This window comes from Squalius cephalus (genome assembly GCF_949319135.1).
Source record: "Squalius cephalus genome assembly, chromosome: 18".
Classification (NCBI taxonomy): domain Eukaryota; kingdom Metazoa; phylum Chordata; class Actinopteri; order Cypriniformes; family Leuciscidae; genus Squalius; species Squalius cephalus.
Genome location: NC_137139.1, coordinates 34,148,885 through 34,163,405, shown reverse-complemented (window position 1 = coordinate 34,163,405; position 14,521 = coordinate 34,148,885). Strand labels below are relative to the sequence as shown.

Genomic DNA, 14,521 nt, shown 5'->3' with positions numbered 1-14,521 from the left:
ACACACGCACACACACACACACCAACCCCACCCCTAAACCTACCCATCACACACACACACACACACACACACACACTAACCCCACCCCTAAACCTACCCATCACACACACACACACACACACACACACACACACTAACCCCACCCCTAAACCTACCCATCACACACACACACACACACACACTCTAACCCAACCCCTAAACCTACCCATCACACACACACACACTAACCCAACCCCTAAACCTACCAATCACACACACACACACACACACTAACCCCACCCCTAAACCTACCCATCACACACACACACACACACACTCTAACCCAACCCCTAAACCTACCCATCACACACACACACACTAACCCGACCCCTAAACCTACCCATCACACACGCACACACACACTAACCCTACCCCTAAACCTACTAATCACACACACACACCCCAACCCGACCCCTAAACCTACCAATCACACACACACACACACACACCAACCCGACCCCTAAACCTACCCATCTCACACACACACACTCTAACCCGACCCCTAAACCTACCCATCACACACACACACACACCAACCCCTAAACCTACCCATCACACACACACACTAACCCTACCCCTAAACCTACCCATCACACACACACACACACTAACCCAACCCCTAAACCTACCAATCACACACACACACACACACTAACCCTATCCCTAAACCTACCCATCCCACACACACACACCAACCCAACCCCTAAACCTACCCATCACACACACACACACACACACACACTAACCCGACCCCTAAACCTACTAATCACACACACACACACACACACCCCAAACCTACCCATCTCACACACACACACACACACACACACACTAACCCGACCCCTAAACCTACTAATCACACACACACACACACACCCCAAACCTACCCATCTCACACACACACACACACACACACACACACACTAACCCTACCCATCATGCACACACACACACACACACACACACACACACACACACACACACACACACACACACACACACACACACACACTAACCCAACCCCTAAACCTACCCATCCCACACACACACACACACCAACCCGACCCCTAAACCTACCCATCTCACACACACACACACTAACCCGACCCCTAAACCTACTAATCACACACACACACACACACACACTAACCCTACCCCCTAATGAATACAAATCTCATTTTTATTTCAGCATCGCCATAAAAAATTTATTGTAAATAGAAAATGTAAAATACTGCGAGTATAAACTAGAGCGTTATCTACAGTACTCAATTTCATTTATGTAGAATTAACAAAACTTCACATTAGTCACGTACAATAAATGCAAACTGAAATAAGATAAAACTAGTTGCCAAAGCAACATTTCTTATTTTTCAAAAAGCTAAAAGTGAAATGAGTAAAAACAATATAAAAACACAATAACTAATAAAAACAGCAAAACTACTTTATGCCATTCAGATTTTCTTTGCATTGTTTTCATGACAATTTAAAAAAGCCCTACAAAAGAATAAAAATCTAATTTTTATTAGTATTGTCATATAAATTAAGTAAATTTGCATGTAAAGTACAGTAAGTATAAACAATATTAGTACTCTAATTAATTAATGAAAAATGAACAAGTCGTCAAATAAATTAAGATAAAAAAAAAATATTTAAAAAAAATTATGTGCAAAAATAACAAACTGAAATGAGTAAAATTATATAAAAAACCCCAAAACAAACCTACTTTCTTTTGCATTGTTTTTATGACATTAGAGCACATTTAAACCCGTCCTAATGAATACAAATATCACTTTTATTAGTATCAGCATAAAAAACATTTAAATTATGAAGTAAATTTGCATATAAAGTACATTAAGTATAAATGATATTAGTATTTGTAGTACTTAATTTATGTATAATTAAAAAACAAAAAAACAAAAACAAAAAGAGAACTGAAGGTGTTAATGAGCTCAATTACAGCAGAAATAATCCAGATGCTGAAATAAGGCCTTTATTTCTTCATGCAAAATATTATTCCTGATTTCTTGTTAAGTTTTCTCATGAGATTCACTTTAAAGTCTATTTTAACACAGAGATCAGCGTGTGATGTCTGTGCTCTTGTTGACTCGCGGTAATTCATTCGTGAATTGATTGTTTTAACGACTAACCCCGGTGAACCTCAAGCTGGTGTGCGGAAGATCACTCAATGCCAAACTCTCGTTTAAATAATCACATATTTATTGCTATTAAATTAATTCACCTTAGGCTAAAAAAATACATTAATACACAATAAAGCTTACAATACAAACTCACACACTCATCGATCCAAAGACACGCTCTCTTCAACACACACACACACACACACACACACACACACACACACACACACACACACACACACTTCATGATTCCCAGAGTTTGTGCAGATGATGTAGGTGAAAGGTTGTGTGGGCGGGTCTGGGAGCAGGAAGTGGGCGGGGCAAAGGGATGCTGTTGCCAGGCAACAGCGGAGTCTCTCTGAGCATCTTGTCAGGACTGAAGAACTGCAGTAAATCAGGGGCCTCTGGTGGCGGAGACGGGAACTACACACACCACAAACATAAAAGACATTATTAAAATCAGTACAAACCATAATAAGCATGATTCAACATGGGCTGCGCATACTATATCACAACCGCTTCATGAATACTGTGCAGTATACATTGTACATTAATGCCTACTAACTCTACACAAAGCATCAATTGAATTCTACACTAACATAACAACCCAAAAACACTGGTTAAGTTAAATTTAATTAAATGAGCTCAAAAGAATTCAGAGAATTACCAAGGTAAAACTCTAAATGATAAAAAGGAGAAAATTAAAAATGGATGATATTAGAAAGACAAAAAAAAAAAAAAAGAGAAAATAAAACAAAACAACTAGAATAAGATGAGGAGAACAATCTGCCATGTTTATACATTTTATTTTCTTCTTCTTTTAGTTGTACTGCTGGTGTATAAGAAAATAAATAATTAAGCTTATGAACATTAAAATTATTATTTTATGGCTATGTGTTTTATTGAACATTATTCTTGAATCCATCCTTCTACACTGCAAAACATGCTTTTCTTACTCAGTATTTCTGTCTTGTTTCCAGTCCAAATATCTAAAAACTCTTAAATCAAGATGCATTTACTAGATGAGTAAAATGATATAAGATGTTATGTCCTGTTTTCTGGAGGAATTAATCAAAATTAAGAGAGTTGATGCTTAAAAAAAGCAAAATGACCTGCCAATGGAGTCAGAAAAATAATCTTAATTCAAACAGAAACAACATTATTGACCCCATTGGCAGATAATTGATCTTGTTTTAAGCAAAAACACACTTAATTTCGATGAATTCCCCCAGAAAACAAGACTTAATATCTTATGTCATTTTACTCATCTAGTAAATGCATCTTGATTTAAGAAATGTTTAATATTTGGACTGGAAACGAGACAAAAATACAGAGAAAGAAAAGCATGTTTTGCAGTGTATGAACGATCTTCTGATATCATATACTCATATTGTCTGATCCGTTGGTTCGCCTCTGCTCTGAAAATGTGCATGTCTAAATTCTTTGTTCACTTCTCTAAAAAAGCGAGACATGTTCCCCTGCAGAGTCTGGTATCCGGTTTAACCCCTTAACGCCCACTGTCGCGAATTTGCAACAAACCCCTTCCATTCAGACTGCAGGCGAGATAGCGTGTGTTTTCCCCCAATGCCTGTTTGTGCACATTCGATACATACCTAGGAACATTTTGCACGCACTGGTTTCTTGTAGGAGCGGTCGGAGTGGGAACTACATCCGGTTCACCGAAGCTAATATTTTGGTTTGCAAAATCCGCATATCAAGGGCGCAAATGTGGAGAAATTGCCCAAAATGAGTTAAGTTGTGCTAAGATAAAAATATGTACCAGATTATTGATTGCTTCTATAGCTATGTTATTCATATAGACTTCATGTGACGAATATTTTTTACGTACTTTGTAGATTTCTGTTTGTAGCAAATTTGCGACATTGGTCCATAACGGGCTAATGGCTACATATTATAATAATGCTGTATTTAGATGGTTTCAGCCAAAAGTATGTACTTTTTTTTTTTTTTTTTTTTTCACAAAAAATAGCATGTTAGGATATAACACTATAAGAATATATAATGTATGCACTGGAGAAACAAGGAAAGAGTTCAACAGAGTGTAACATGGAATGTATAAAAACTACTGTCAATGTTAGGGAGTAGGAGAGTGTTTTGTTTCTTGCTGTTGTCAAGATTCATTAATTTGTCAATTAAAGTTTATAAGTTCTAACAACTTTGTGCCATGAATAAAATCTACATACCTGAGATGGGAAAATGTGTTTTATTATTTTTACCATTTTGTAAAAATTACCCTATAAATGCCTGTTGTCGCAAATTTGCAACATACCAAAATTTCTATTTATTTGTTGTGCAAAAGTGAAATTGATAATCTCAACATTATTTACCATCTACTTAAAGGCAAAAACACACATAAAATTTTTTTTTATATACAGCTATATAAATTCAGGCGTTAAGGGTTAATATTATCTGTCGCATGAGTTTAGCATAAAGTCCAGACGTGGTGAAAATACATATTTGGCTCGTTCTGCTTTTACAGTGTTAAAACAACAACGCTGAGCATGCAGAACGTGAAACCACAAGGCCAGAGCTGATTCTAGAGAAGATATTTCTGATCTGATAATCATCATCCTCTTCCTGGTCTGATCACAGGTATAAATACAGTCAGAGCTCACACATCTCCTTCTGCTCCTTTACTCTCCTGACTATATTATTGTTTGTTACTTCCTATTAAAAGCTGATTATTTCTTAGAAATGTATTTAACAGTAGTTTGTTTGTGGTTTTGTGTAAATGAAGCACTATACGAGATTTGATCCACTTGCACCATTTGTATGTAGTTTATATATATATATAGTTTTTTTATTGTGTTTGTGTCGACATGCAATCACAAAAAGGTCAACATGTATGTGAGGCAATACAAAATACTAATCTTCTTTTGTTTTTCAGACCAAAAGTTATGTTTGGAAAAGTGCATAATTAATAAGCATAAGTCACACTTTATTCCTGTTTTTGAGTTATTATGCAAGTGTGTCTTTCGCAGAAAATGTCAGAAAAGTTTGCCTCCAAAAAATGTATATTGTCAAATGTACAAGAACTTTATAAAAAAAAAGAAAGTAAAAAAAATTTTTTTTTTTTAAATTTAACTATAAAATATTTTTTAATCATCACTTCTCCGTTTCACTGCATCAGCTGTATTCTCTTTTTTTAAATATTATTATAGTATTATTGTTTATATTAAAGCGTAACTCTCACCAAAATGCAACCTAGGCTCTTTTTGTGAATCTACCCGAGGCAAACTTTCGTTTAAAAGCATAATTAGAATGGAAACGCCACTTTTAAGATTGACCGTATTTTCGTTTTAGGTTAAATTGGCTTTTGAATGGGGCACTTCTATGATAGCATCAAAAATGGCTATTTTTAAAACACTAATGCGGCTCGACTCAACATGAAACTGTGCTGGAAGTCTCACCAGGGGCTCTACACATGAACTCCAGCATTGAGAACAGTGTTTGTGTACACAGAGTTTACTAAAAAGAAAGATTTTGATCAACTCATTGTGTTTCCATCCGCCGGCATTATGTCAGTCAAAAATAGTCGATCTCCGGATGCGAATGAACTGACTCTGAATTTTAGTATTGTTTCTTATATGAGGATCCTGTTTCAAATACAAGGTCAATATTGATTTTCACTAACGACAAAACAACAAATTATCCGTGAATTTATATTGAACTAAGCTTTAGGAGCTTTCCATCTTTACTCTCCTCTAGAGGTCTGCTACCCGACCCGAGCCCGACGGGTCCCGAAGAATGTGCAGGTTTCGGGTCAGGTTCGGGTTAATGTTTAATGAACAGCCTCGGGTTCGGGTTTGTAACTAAGAAAAACTAAATAGGCTATATATATATATATATAGTTTGCGTGCCGTGTGCTTTGTCTGCTTGCTGTATTGTGGTGACCGGCACGCGAGAGAGAGAAAGTAGATGCGTGCGCAGATGTGCAATGTGTGCATAGGCTACACAGACCACAGACACACAGGCTCTCTCTCTCAAATATATATATATATATATATATATATATATATATATATTAAATACAACATATTGCAAAAATGGTATTTGCTGTGAGAAACAGAGTGGACCTCGGGTTCGGGCTTAACATGTAAATGTAATTGTCGGGTCGGGTCGGGTTAAATGATCGCGGGTACGGGCCGGGTTCGGGCTTCTACTCTCCTCCCTGTTACGGAGATTGACTATTTTTAACTGACAAAATGCCGGCAAGTTGCTCAAAATCTTTCTTTTTAGTAAACTCTGTGTACACAAACAATGTTCTCAATGCTGGAGTTCATGTGTAGAGCCCCTGGTGATACTTCAGCACAGTTTCATGTTGTGTCGAGCCTTCTTAGTGATTTAAAAATAGCCATTTTTGATGCTATCATAGTCGTGCCCCATTCACTCCCATTCACAAGGCATTTAACCTAAAACAAAAATACGGTCAAACTTAAGTGGCGTTTCCATTCTAATTATGCTTTTAAACGAAAGTTTGCCTCGGGTAGATTAACAAAAAGAGCCTAGGCTGTATTTTGGCGAGAGTTACGCTTTAATGTACAGCAGTGGTTTTACTGCTTTATTAATAAACACTCCAGCAGTTTGAAAACCTATAATGAAAACTGCTATTAACCAGATGCAAACAGAAGTCTGACCTTATTGGTCAGGCTGGAGGTGGGCGGGGCCAGTGCTGGCCTATCCTGTAGAGCCTGGCTGATGAGCTGGTCGCGTGATAGGCTGACGCTGACTAAGGCCCGGTAGAGATGCTGAGAGCGAGGGAAGTTCAGCCCTGTAGAAGACCAGGTTAACACACAAGAAAACACTATTTCAGCAACAGTGTGTGTGAACAATGAGCTGAATATGTTTGCGTGGAGAACATTTCTTTTATTTTATTTCAGCTAGTTTCAGCTAGTGAAAGCAACAGTTTTCATTTTCATTTAGTGTAACTTTATGTGATAAAATAACTAACTAAATTAAAATAAATTAAAAAACTATATAAAAATAACTTAAAAAAAATATTAAGCCTAATCCACGCTATTTAGATTGTTTTTGCATTGTTTACATGACGGATGAGCAGAAATGAACACAAATGTAATTTTATTATCACCATAAAAAATAGATTTAAATAATGAAGTAAATTTGCATTTAAAGTACAGTAAGTATAAACTATAGTAGCATTTGTTGTACTCAATTTATGTATGATTAACAAAAAAAAAATCACATTACCGTACATAAAATAGTCAAAATAAACTTTAACTGAAATAAATGATTAAAAACAAACATTTATTTCAGCTAGTTTCTAAACCAACATTTCTTATTTTATTTAGTTTAACTTGATGTACTAAATTATATGAAAAATGACAATGTTTTGAAACATACTGCAATCAAAATAGATTTAAATAATGAAGTAAATTTGCATGTAAAGTATAGTAAACTATAGTTGTATTTGTAGTACTCAAATTAATTAATGTATAATTTAATTTAAAATTTAGTTTAATACAAAAAAAATCACATTATTTTTCACAATAAGTCACGATGCAACAATCATAATCTCCTCAAAATAAGCTTCTTCATATGAAATATAATTTCAGTTCAGTTCTTTTGATATTGGTGTGAAGTATTTCTTACTTTGATTTTTTGTGAGATTCAGATTAAAGTCACGGTAAATAATTAGTGAATTGATTGCTTTAATTAGTTTTAGAGGGGTGGTTGATCATGATTTGACTTTTCTAACTTTAGTTCAGAGCAAAGGGAGATATTTGCTTTTAAAGAAATCACTTTTTAAGGACTACAACAAACGACTGGTAGAGACTACACCACATTTCTCCGGGTTAGTGACATCACCAACCCTAGAATTTACATAAACCCCGCCCCCTGAACACGATTTATAGATTATCAAGACAGAATATGCTAATCAATAACTAGAAGATAACTACACATAAGCTACATAAATTCATCAACTAACCATTCAGAAATGTCCTGTTGCTTCTACATGTTGTCACTTCTTCTCGAGTCTCTCCATCTTTGTCTGACTCCGGTTTGAACATAAAAGGCTAAAAGTTTTTGAAATTTTCAGTGTGTGTGTGAGTGCAAGCTGTTGTAGCTCCGCCCCCTGTGCCGGGAGCAGCAGCTCATTTGCATTTAAAGGAACAGACACAAAACGGTGCGTTTTTGCTCGCCCTCAAAAAGTGACAACTTTAACATGCTATATAAAAATATCTGTGGGGTATTTTGAGCTAAAACTTCACACACACATTCTGGGGACATCAGAGACTTATTTTACATCTTGTGAAAAGGTCATTATACCACCCCTTTAATGTTGTGTAGTCTCACCCTCTGCTGCTTTAGCGCTGATGTGGTTCTTCGTGAGCGTTGAACTCTGTAATTTCTCTTTGACGGCTTTCTCGGGATCGAACGTTTGCTCCGCCTCTTCCTGAAGCTCCGCCCTCAGTGCCAGGGTAGTGTTTAGCTCCGCCCCCTCCTGAAGCTCCGCCCTCAGTGCCAGACTCGTGTTTAGCTCCGCCCCTTCCGTCAGCCGTCCATCACGCGCTCCGCTCGTAACCCGATCCCTCCCTTTAGCTGACTCATGACCTGAAGAACAAGCACATGTGAGTGAGACTCCGTTCAAGACAGAACACGCTGAAATGAATCATTCCCAGAGCAAATGTGGCCAACGATCTCAGTTTACAGAAAACTCCCAAGCTTTAAATCTACTCTAGGGTGAATCTCCGTTATTAGGACCATTTTTTGCATTACATTTCACATGATTTTCATGACAAAATAAACATTTGGTTTCCCCTGCACTTCACATGGACCCGTGATGTGTCATCAGAGCCGCTGTGTTAGTTTCACCGTGCTTGTCTTTGTTTGGAGGTTTCCGGACTTGATTATTTCTGGGTTCTGGGATCACCGGATGACCGCTGACCTGCGGATTCACATTAAAACGCACCTGAAACACACACACACACAAAGACATTTACATGCATCAAACCAACGACAGGAACACACACATCACAATGACTGGATCCTTCAAGTTTCAAGTCATTTGTAGAGTTATATCAACATGGAGAAGTGTCAACAATAGCTTTATTTGGAAGAACGAGACACGTTTACAGTAAATACATGCATGCAAATACATATTCTCCTCAAATACAGTACGCATTCATAAAATGATAAATAACCCAGACATTTGAACTAACAGATGTGAGCATATTTTCCCCGAGTTGATTATTCACAGTACTATAAGATGATTGAAAAGTTTTCTGAAATGTTATGTTTAAATATGCAAATGAGCCATTATCTGATTAAATATGTACTAATTTGCATAAACGTCCAGAAAATAAATCTGAACACTGATTGATACAGATTCAAAGTTCTTGTTTGATTTGTTTTCATATTAGAGTTAAATGTTATTATTGAGGGGATTTTGGATTTCTCTTTTTAACACATAAATCAAAAAACATTTTTCAGCATATATTTAGGAATAAACTGTTATATAAACTGTTATACTGTTATACTATAACTGTTATATTATGTGAGTGATATATATGAACAAACCCCTCAGAAAACACTCAAACACACATTCTCTCTCTCTCTCTCACGCACTCACACTCACTCTCTCTCTCTCTCTCTCTCTCTCTCTCTCTCTCACGCACTCACACTCACTCTCTCTCTCTCTCTCTCTCTCTCTCTCTCTCTCTCTCTCTCTCTCTCTCTCTCTCTCTCTCTCTCTCTCTCTCTCTCTCTCTCTCTCTCTCTCTCTCTCTCTCTCTCTCTCTCTCTCACACACACACACACACACACACACACACACACACACACACACTTAATAAATGAAATAACCGTGTCAGTAAGGGTGTGATCGAGCCCTACAGCCTCCTCTAGTGGAGACACAGCGCTGCCAGTGAAACGGGTTCATCTAAATCCTGTTCAAACACGTCTCTGGTGTATTTAGACTTTAATGAAAGGTATGTGAGCGAGTGAACCTGTCTGTGGTGTGTGTGTGCTGTCCGCTCGGGGGTGAGAGAGACAGACAGGTCCAGGTCCGGGCAGATCAGGTCCGTGTTGTGAAGCGGCTCGACCCGCAGAGGTTCAGGAACCACACACACACGAGGCTCTCCTGACGACTCCATCACACATCAGTCTAGCAGAGAGAGAGACATCAGAACAACACTACACACACACACACACACACACACACACACACGAGGCTCTCCTGACGACTCCATCACACAGCGATCTGACAGAGAGAGAGACATCAGAACAACACTATACACACACACACACACACACACACACACACACGAGGCTCTCCTGATGACTCCATCATACAGCGATCTGACAGAGAGAGAGACATCAGAACAACACTATACACACACACACACACACACACACACACACACACACACACACACGAGGCTCTCCTGACGACTCCATCACACAGCGATCTGACAGAGAGAGAGACATCAGAACAACACTATACACACACACACACACACACACACACACACACACACACACACACACACACACGAGGCTCTCCTGACGACTCCATCACACAGCGACCTGACAGAGAGAGAGACATCAGAACAACACTATATACACACACACACACACACACACACACACACACACACACACACACACACACACACACACACACACACGAGGCTCTCCTGACGACTCCATCACACAGCGACCTGACAGAGAGAGAGACATCAGAACAACACTATATACACACACACACACACACACACACACACACACACACACGAGGCTCTCCTGACGACTCCATCACACAGCGACCTGACAGAGAGAGAGACATCAGAACAACACCACACACACACACACACACACACACACACACACACACACACACACACACACACACACACGAGGCTCTCCTGACGACTCCATCACACAGCGACCTGACAGAGAGAGAGACATCAGAACAACACTATATACACACACACACACACACACACACACACACACACACACACACACACGAGGCTCTCCTGACGACTCCATCACACAGCGACCTGACAGAGAGAGAGACATCAGAACAACACCACACACACACACACACACACACACACACACACACACACACACACACAGACACACACAGACACACACACACACACACGAGGCTCTCCTGACGACTCCATCACACAGCGATCTGACAGAGAGAGAGACATCAGAACAACACAACACACACACACACACACACACACACACACACACACACACACACACACGAGGCTCTCCTGACGACTCCATCACACAGCGATCTGACAGAGAGATATACACACAACACACACACACACACACACACACACACGAGGCTCTCCTGACGACTCCATCACACAGCGATCTGACAGAGAGATATACACACAACACACACACACACACACACACACACACACACACACACGAGGCTCTCCTGACGACTCCATCACACAGCGATCTGACAGAGAGATATACACACAACACACACACACACACACACACACACACACACACGAGGCTCTCCTGACGACTCCATCACACAGCGATCTGACAGAGAGATATACACACAACACTATACACACACACACACACACACACACACGAGGCTCTCCTGATGACTCCATCACACAGCGATCTGACAGAGAGATATACACACAACACACACACACACACACACACACACACACGAGGCTCTCCTGACGACTCCATCACACAGCGATCTGACAGAGAGATATACACACAACACACACACACACACACACACACACACACACACACGAGGCTCTCCTGACGACTCCATCACACAGCGATCTGACAGAGATATACACACACACACACACACACACACACACACACACACACACACACAAGTATCAACCGCACGCTGTTATTAATGATAAATATAAAGTACCAGTCAAAAGAAACTTCTAATGTTTTTGATAAGTCTCTTGAGCTCTCCAAGACTATATTTATTTGATCTAAACCGTAATATTGTGAAATTTTATTACAATTTCAATCATCTGTTTTCTATGTGAATATATAGTCAAGTGTAATTTATTCCTGTGATCAAAGCTGAATGTTCAGCATCATTACTCCAGTCTTCAGTGTCACATGATCCTTCAGAAATCACTCTAATATGATGATCTGATGCTCAATTATTAATAACGGTTCTTATTTTTATCATTGTTGGTGTAGGAGCCAGTTATGTTTATCTTGTTTGGATATATTTATATTAGTATTTTGGACACTGGGTGACAGTGATTAGATGCACAGGGTTGTATATAATGACAGGTAGGGGGAGCACACACAGTCCTCACAGACCACAGATTAGAGTCTACACATCAGAATACACACAAACAACTGGAAACAAGATAAGAAATCAACGGCATGTTCATCTGTTTGTACAATTTACTACAATAAACCACAAACCTCAACTGCAGTAATCTCTGTGTGTGTCTGTGTAGAAACTTCACTCCTCCTGTGCATGACGGCAGAGCTAGAGGTTCAGCAAGGCAAGGACTGCCATTGTTTAATATTTTTATGGAAACTAATACATTTCTGTCCGGATTCTTTGATGAATAGAGCAGCATTCACTTAAAATAGAAATCTTTTGTAACAATATAAATGTCTTTACTATCTCCTTTGGTCAATTAAATGTAAAATAATATTATTATATATGTAAGGGATAATGTATAGAGAGGCGGTCGTTATAGCGAATAACAACCCCGACAGGCTGAACAGGACCCCGACGCGAAGCGGAGGGGTCTTGAATCAGCCTGAAGGGGTTGTTATTCGCTATAACGACCGCCTCTCTATACATTATCCCGCTTATTACATGGCTACCTACAAAATAAATAAATAATTTGCCACGAATTATTGATTTAAAAAGGAGTTTATTGATTTAAAAACGATTGTATTGCTTCCGCCAAAGAAAATAGTCCGTTCCGCGTCCATAGCAACGCGCTGTTTTTCATGGCAACGGTCTGTTATACTTCGCAGCGGTCTGTTATCAAGAAATAACAGACCGCATTCTACATTGGAATTCAGCCAAGCCATGTAATAAATATTACTAACGTTGGTTTCCACAAAAAAAGATATATGAAGCAGCACTAATGTTTTCATCATTGATAATAATCAGAAATGTTTCTTGAGCATCAAATCATCATATTAGAATGATTTCTGAAGGATCATGTGTCTTAAAAAAATCTTACATTTTAAAACATAAAACAGTTATTATTAATAGTAATAATATTTCCCAATATCACTGTTTTTACTGTATTTTTGATCAAATAAATACAGCCTTGGTGAGAAGAAGAGACTTATTTCAGCAACATTAAAACAAATCTTAATATTTCCAAACTTTTGACTAATATACAGTATATGCACACCATTAATAATATACTCAAACACACACACACACACACACACACACCGATAACAACTGATTGTTTACTTGTGATCATGCAAATTGTCACTGTAATCTTTATAAACAATATATAGAGAAACTGTTGACAATTTGCATGATCACATGTAAACAGAAGTTTTAAAACGCCATTAAATCATTAGAACAACGAGTTCGATCTGAATGTAAACATTAAAAGACACTCTAAACTTACCCTTGATTTCAAAACATGACGCCAGCTGTAGCGCCAAATAAACACATTGCCTCGCGGTTAAATATGCGACAATCAATACAGAAAATATCTAATATGAGAAAAATTAAAACTCCCTCCACAGCTGCCGCTCGCAGGCGTACTTCCGGGTGGAGATGGCGTCACTGCGCATGCGCACTGACAGGCTTTCGCACAGGAGTCTTCGAAGGTGCAAATACTCAGACATAATATCCATATTATATACCATACACACGTGTTTAAATACACCCAACACGAAGATATGAACACATTTATTTACTTTTATTATATAACACACAAAAAAGATGTAAAATAAACGCTGTACTTTGAGCTGTTCATGTCTAAACTAAACCTGCAGTGGTCACGTGGTATAAAGTCGTACCTCAATGATAATTACGAGTCTAAAGTTGTACTTACGAGTTCGATGATCACGTGAATGCTCTTTACAAGTCAGAATAGTTAACGTAATTACGACATGGCGTGAACGAACCTATATTACAGAGCAATATGTTCACTTCTCTCGAAAAAAGCATATTTACATGTGAATTATAGAGGAAGAAACAGCACACAAGTGAACAATAAGAGTGGAAGTCAATATGTAATTTATTTAGTTAAATTTAGGAAATCTTAATGTCCAACCACATATTTCAAAAAGCCTTTCAACTTGTTTATTATGTGACAAGCTTCCAGTAAAGAAGT

General features: G+C 38.4%; 1 protein-coding gene across 1 annotated transcript; it reads right to left on the bottom strand.

The window, feature by feature from the left end:
- Nucleotides 1-1,225: 1,225 nt before the first annotated feature.
- Nucleotides 1,226-13,979, bottom strand: ppp1r35 (protein phosphatase 1, regulatory subunit 35). Its single transcript, XM_079849226.1, has 6 exons — nucleotides 13,808-13,979; nucleotides 10,166-10,323; nucleotides 9,033-9,129; nucleotides 8,514-8,771; nucleotides 6,836-6,969; nucleotides 1,226-2,600 (listed from the first exon to the last, which is right to left on the bottom strand). The coding sequence occupies exons 2-6, from the start codon at nucleotides 10,310-10,312 to the stop codon at nucleotides 2,421-2,423; spliced, it is 816 nt and encodes a 271-aa protein (XP_079705352.1). The 5' UTR covers nucleotides 10,313-10,323; nucleotides 13,808-13,979; the 3' UTR covers nucleotides 1,226-2,420.
- Between the last annotated feature and the right edge of the window lie 542 nt (nucleotides 13,980-14,521).

Excerpts from the sequence above, each read along its gene's own strand:
- ppp1r35 (XM_079849226.1), bottom strand. The coding sequence starts at position 10,312 with ATGGAGTCGTCAGGAGAGCCTCGTGTGTGTGTGGTTCCTGAACCTCTG. Across the intron at positions 9,130-10,165 it reads CACACACACACCACAGACAG|GTGCGTTTTAATGTGAATCC; the intron begins GTTCACTCGCTC and ends TGTGTGTTTCAG. Across the intron at positions 2,601-6,835 it reads CCTCCAGCCTGACCAATAAG|TTCCCGTCTCCGCCACCAGA; the intron begins GTCAGACTTCTG and ends TGGTGTGTGTAG.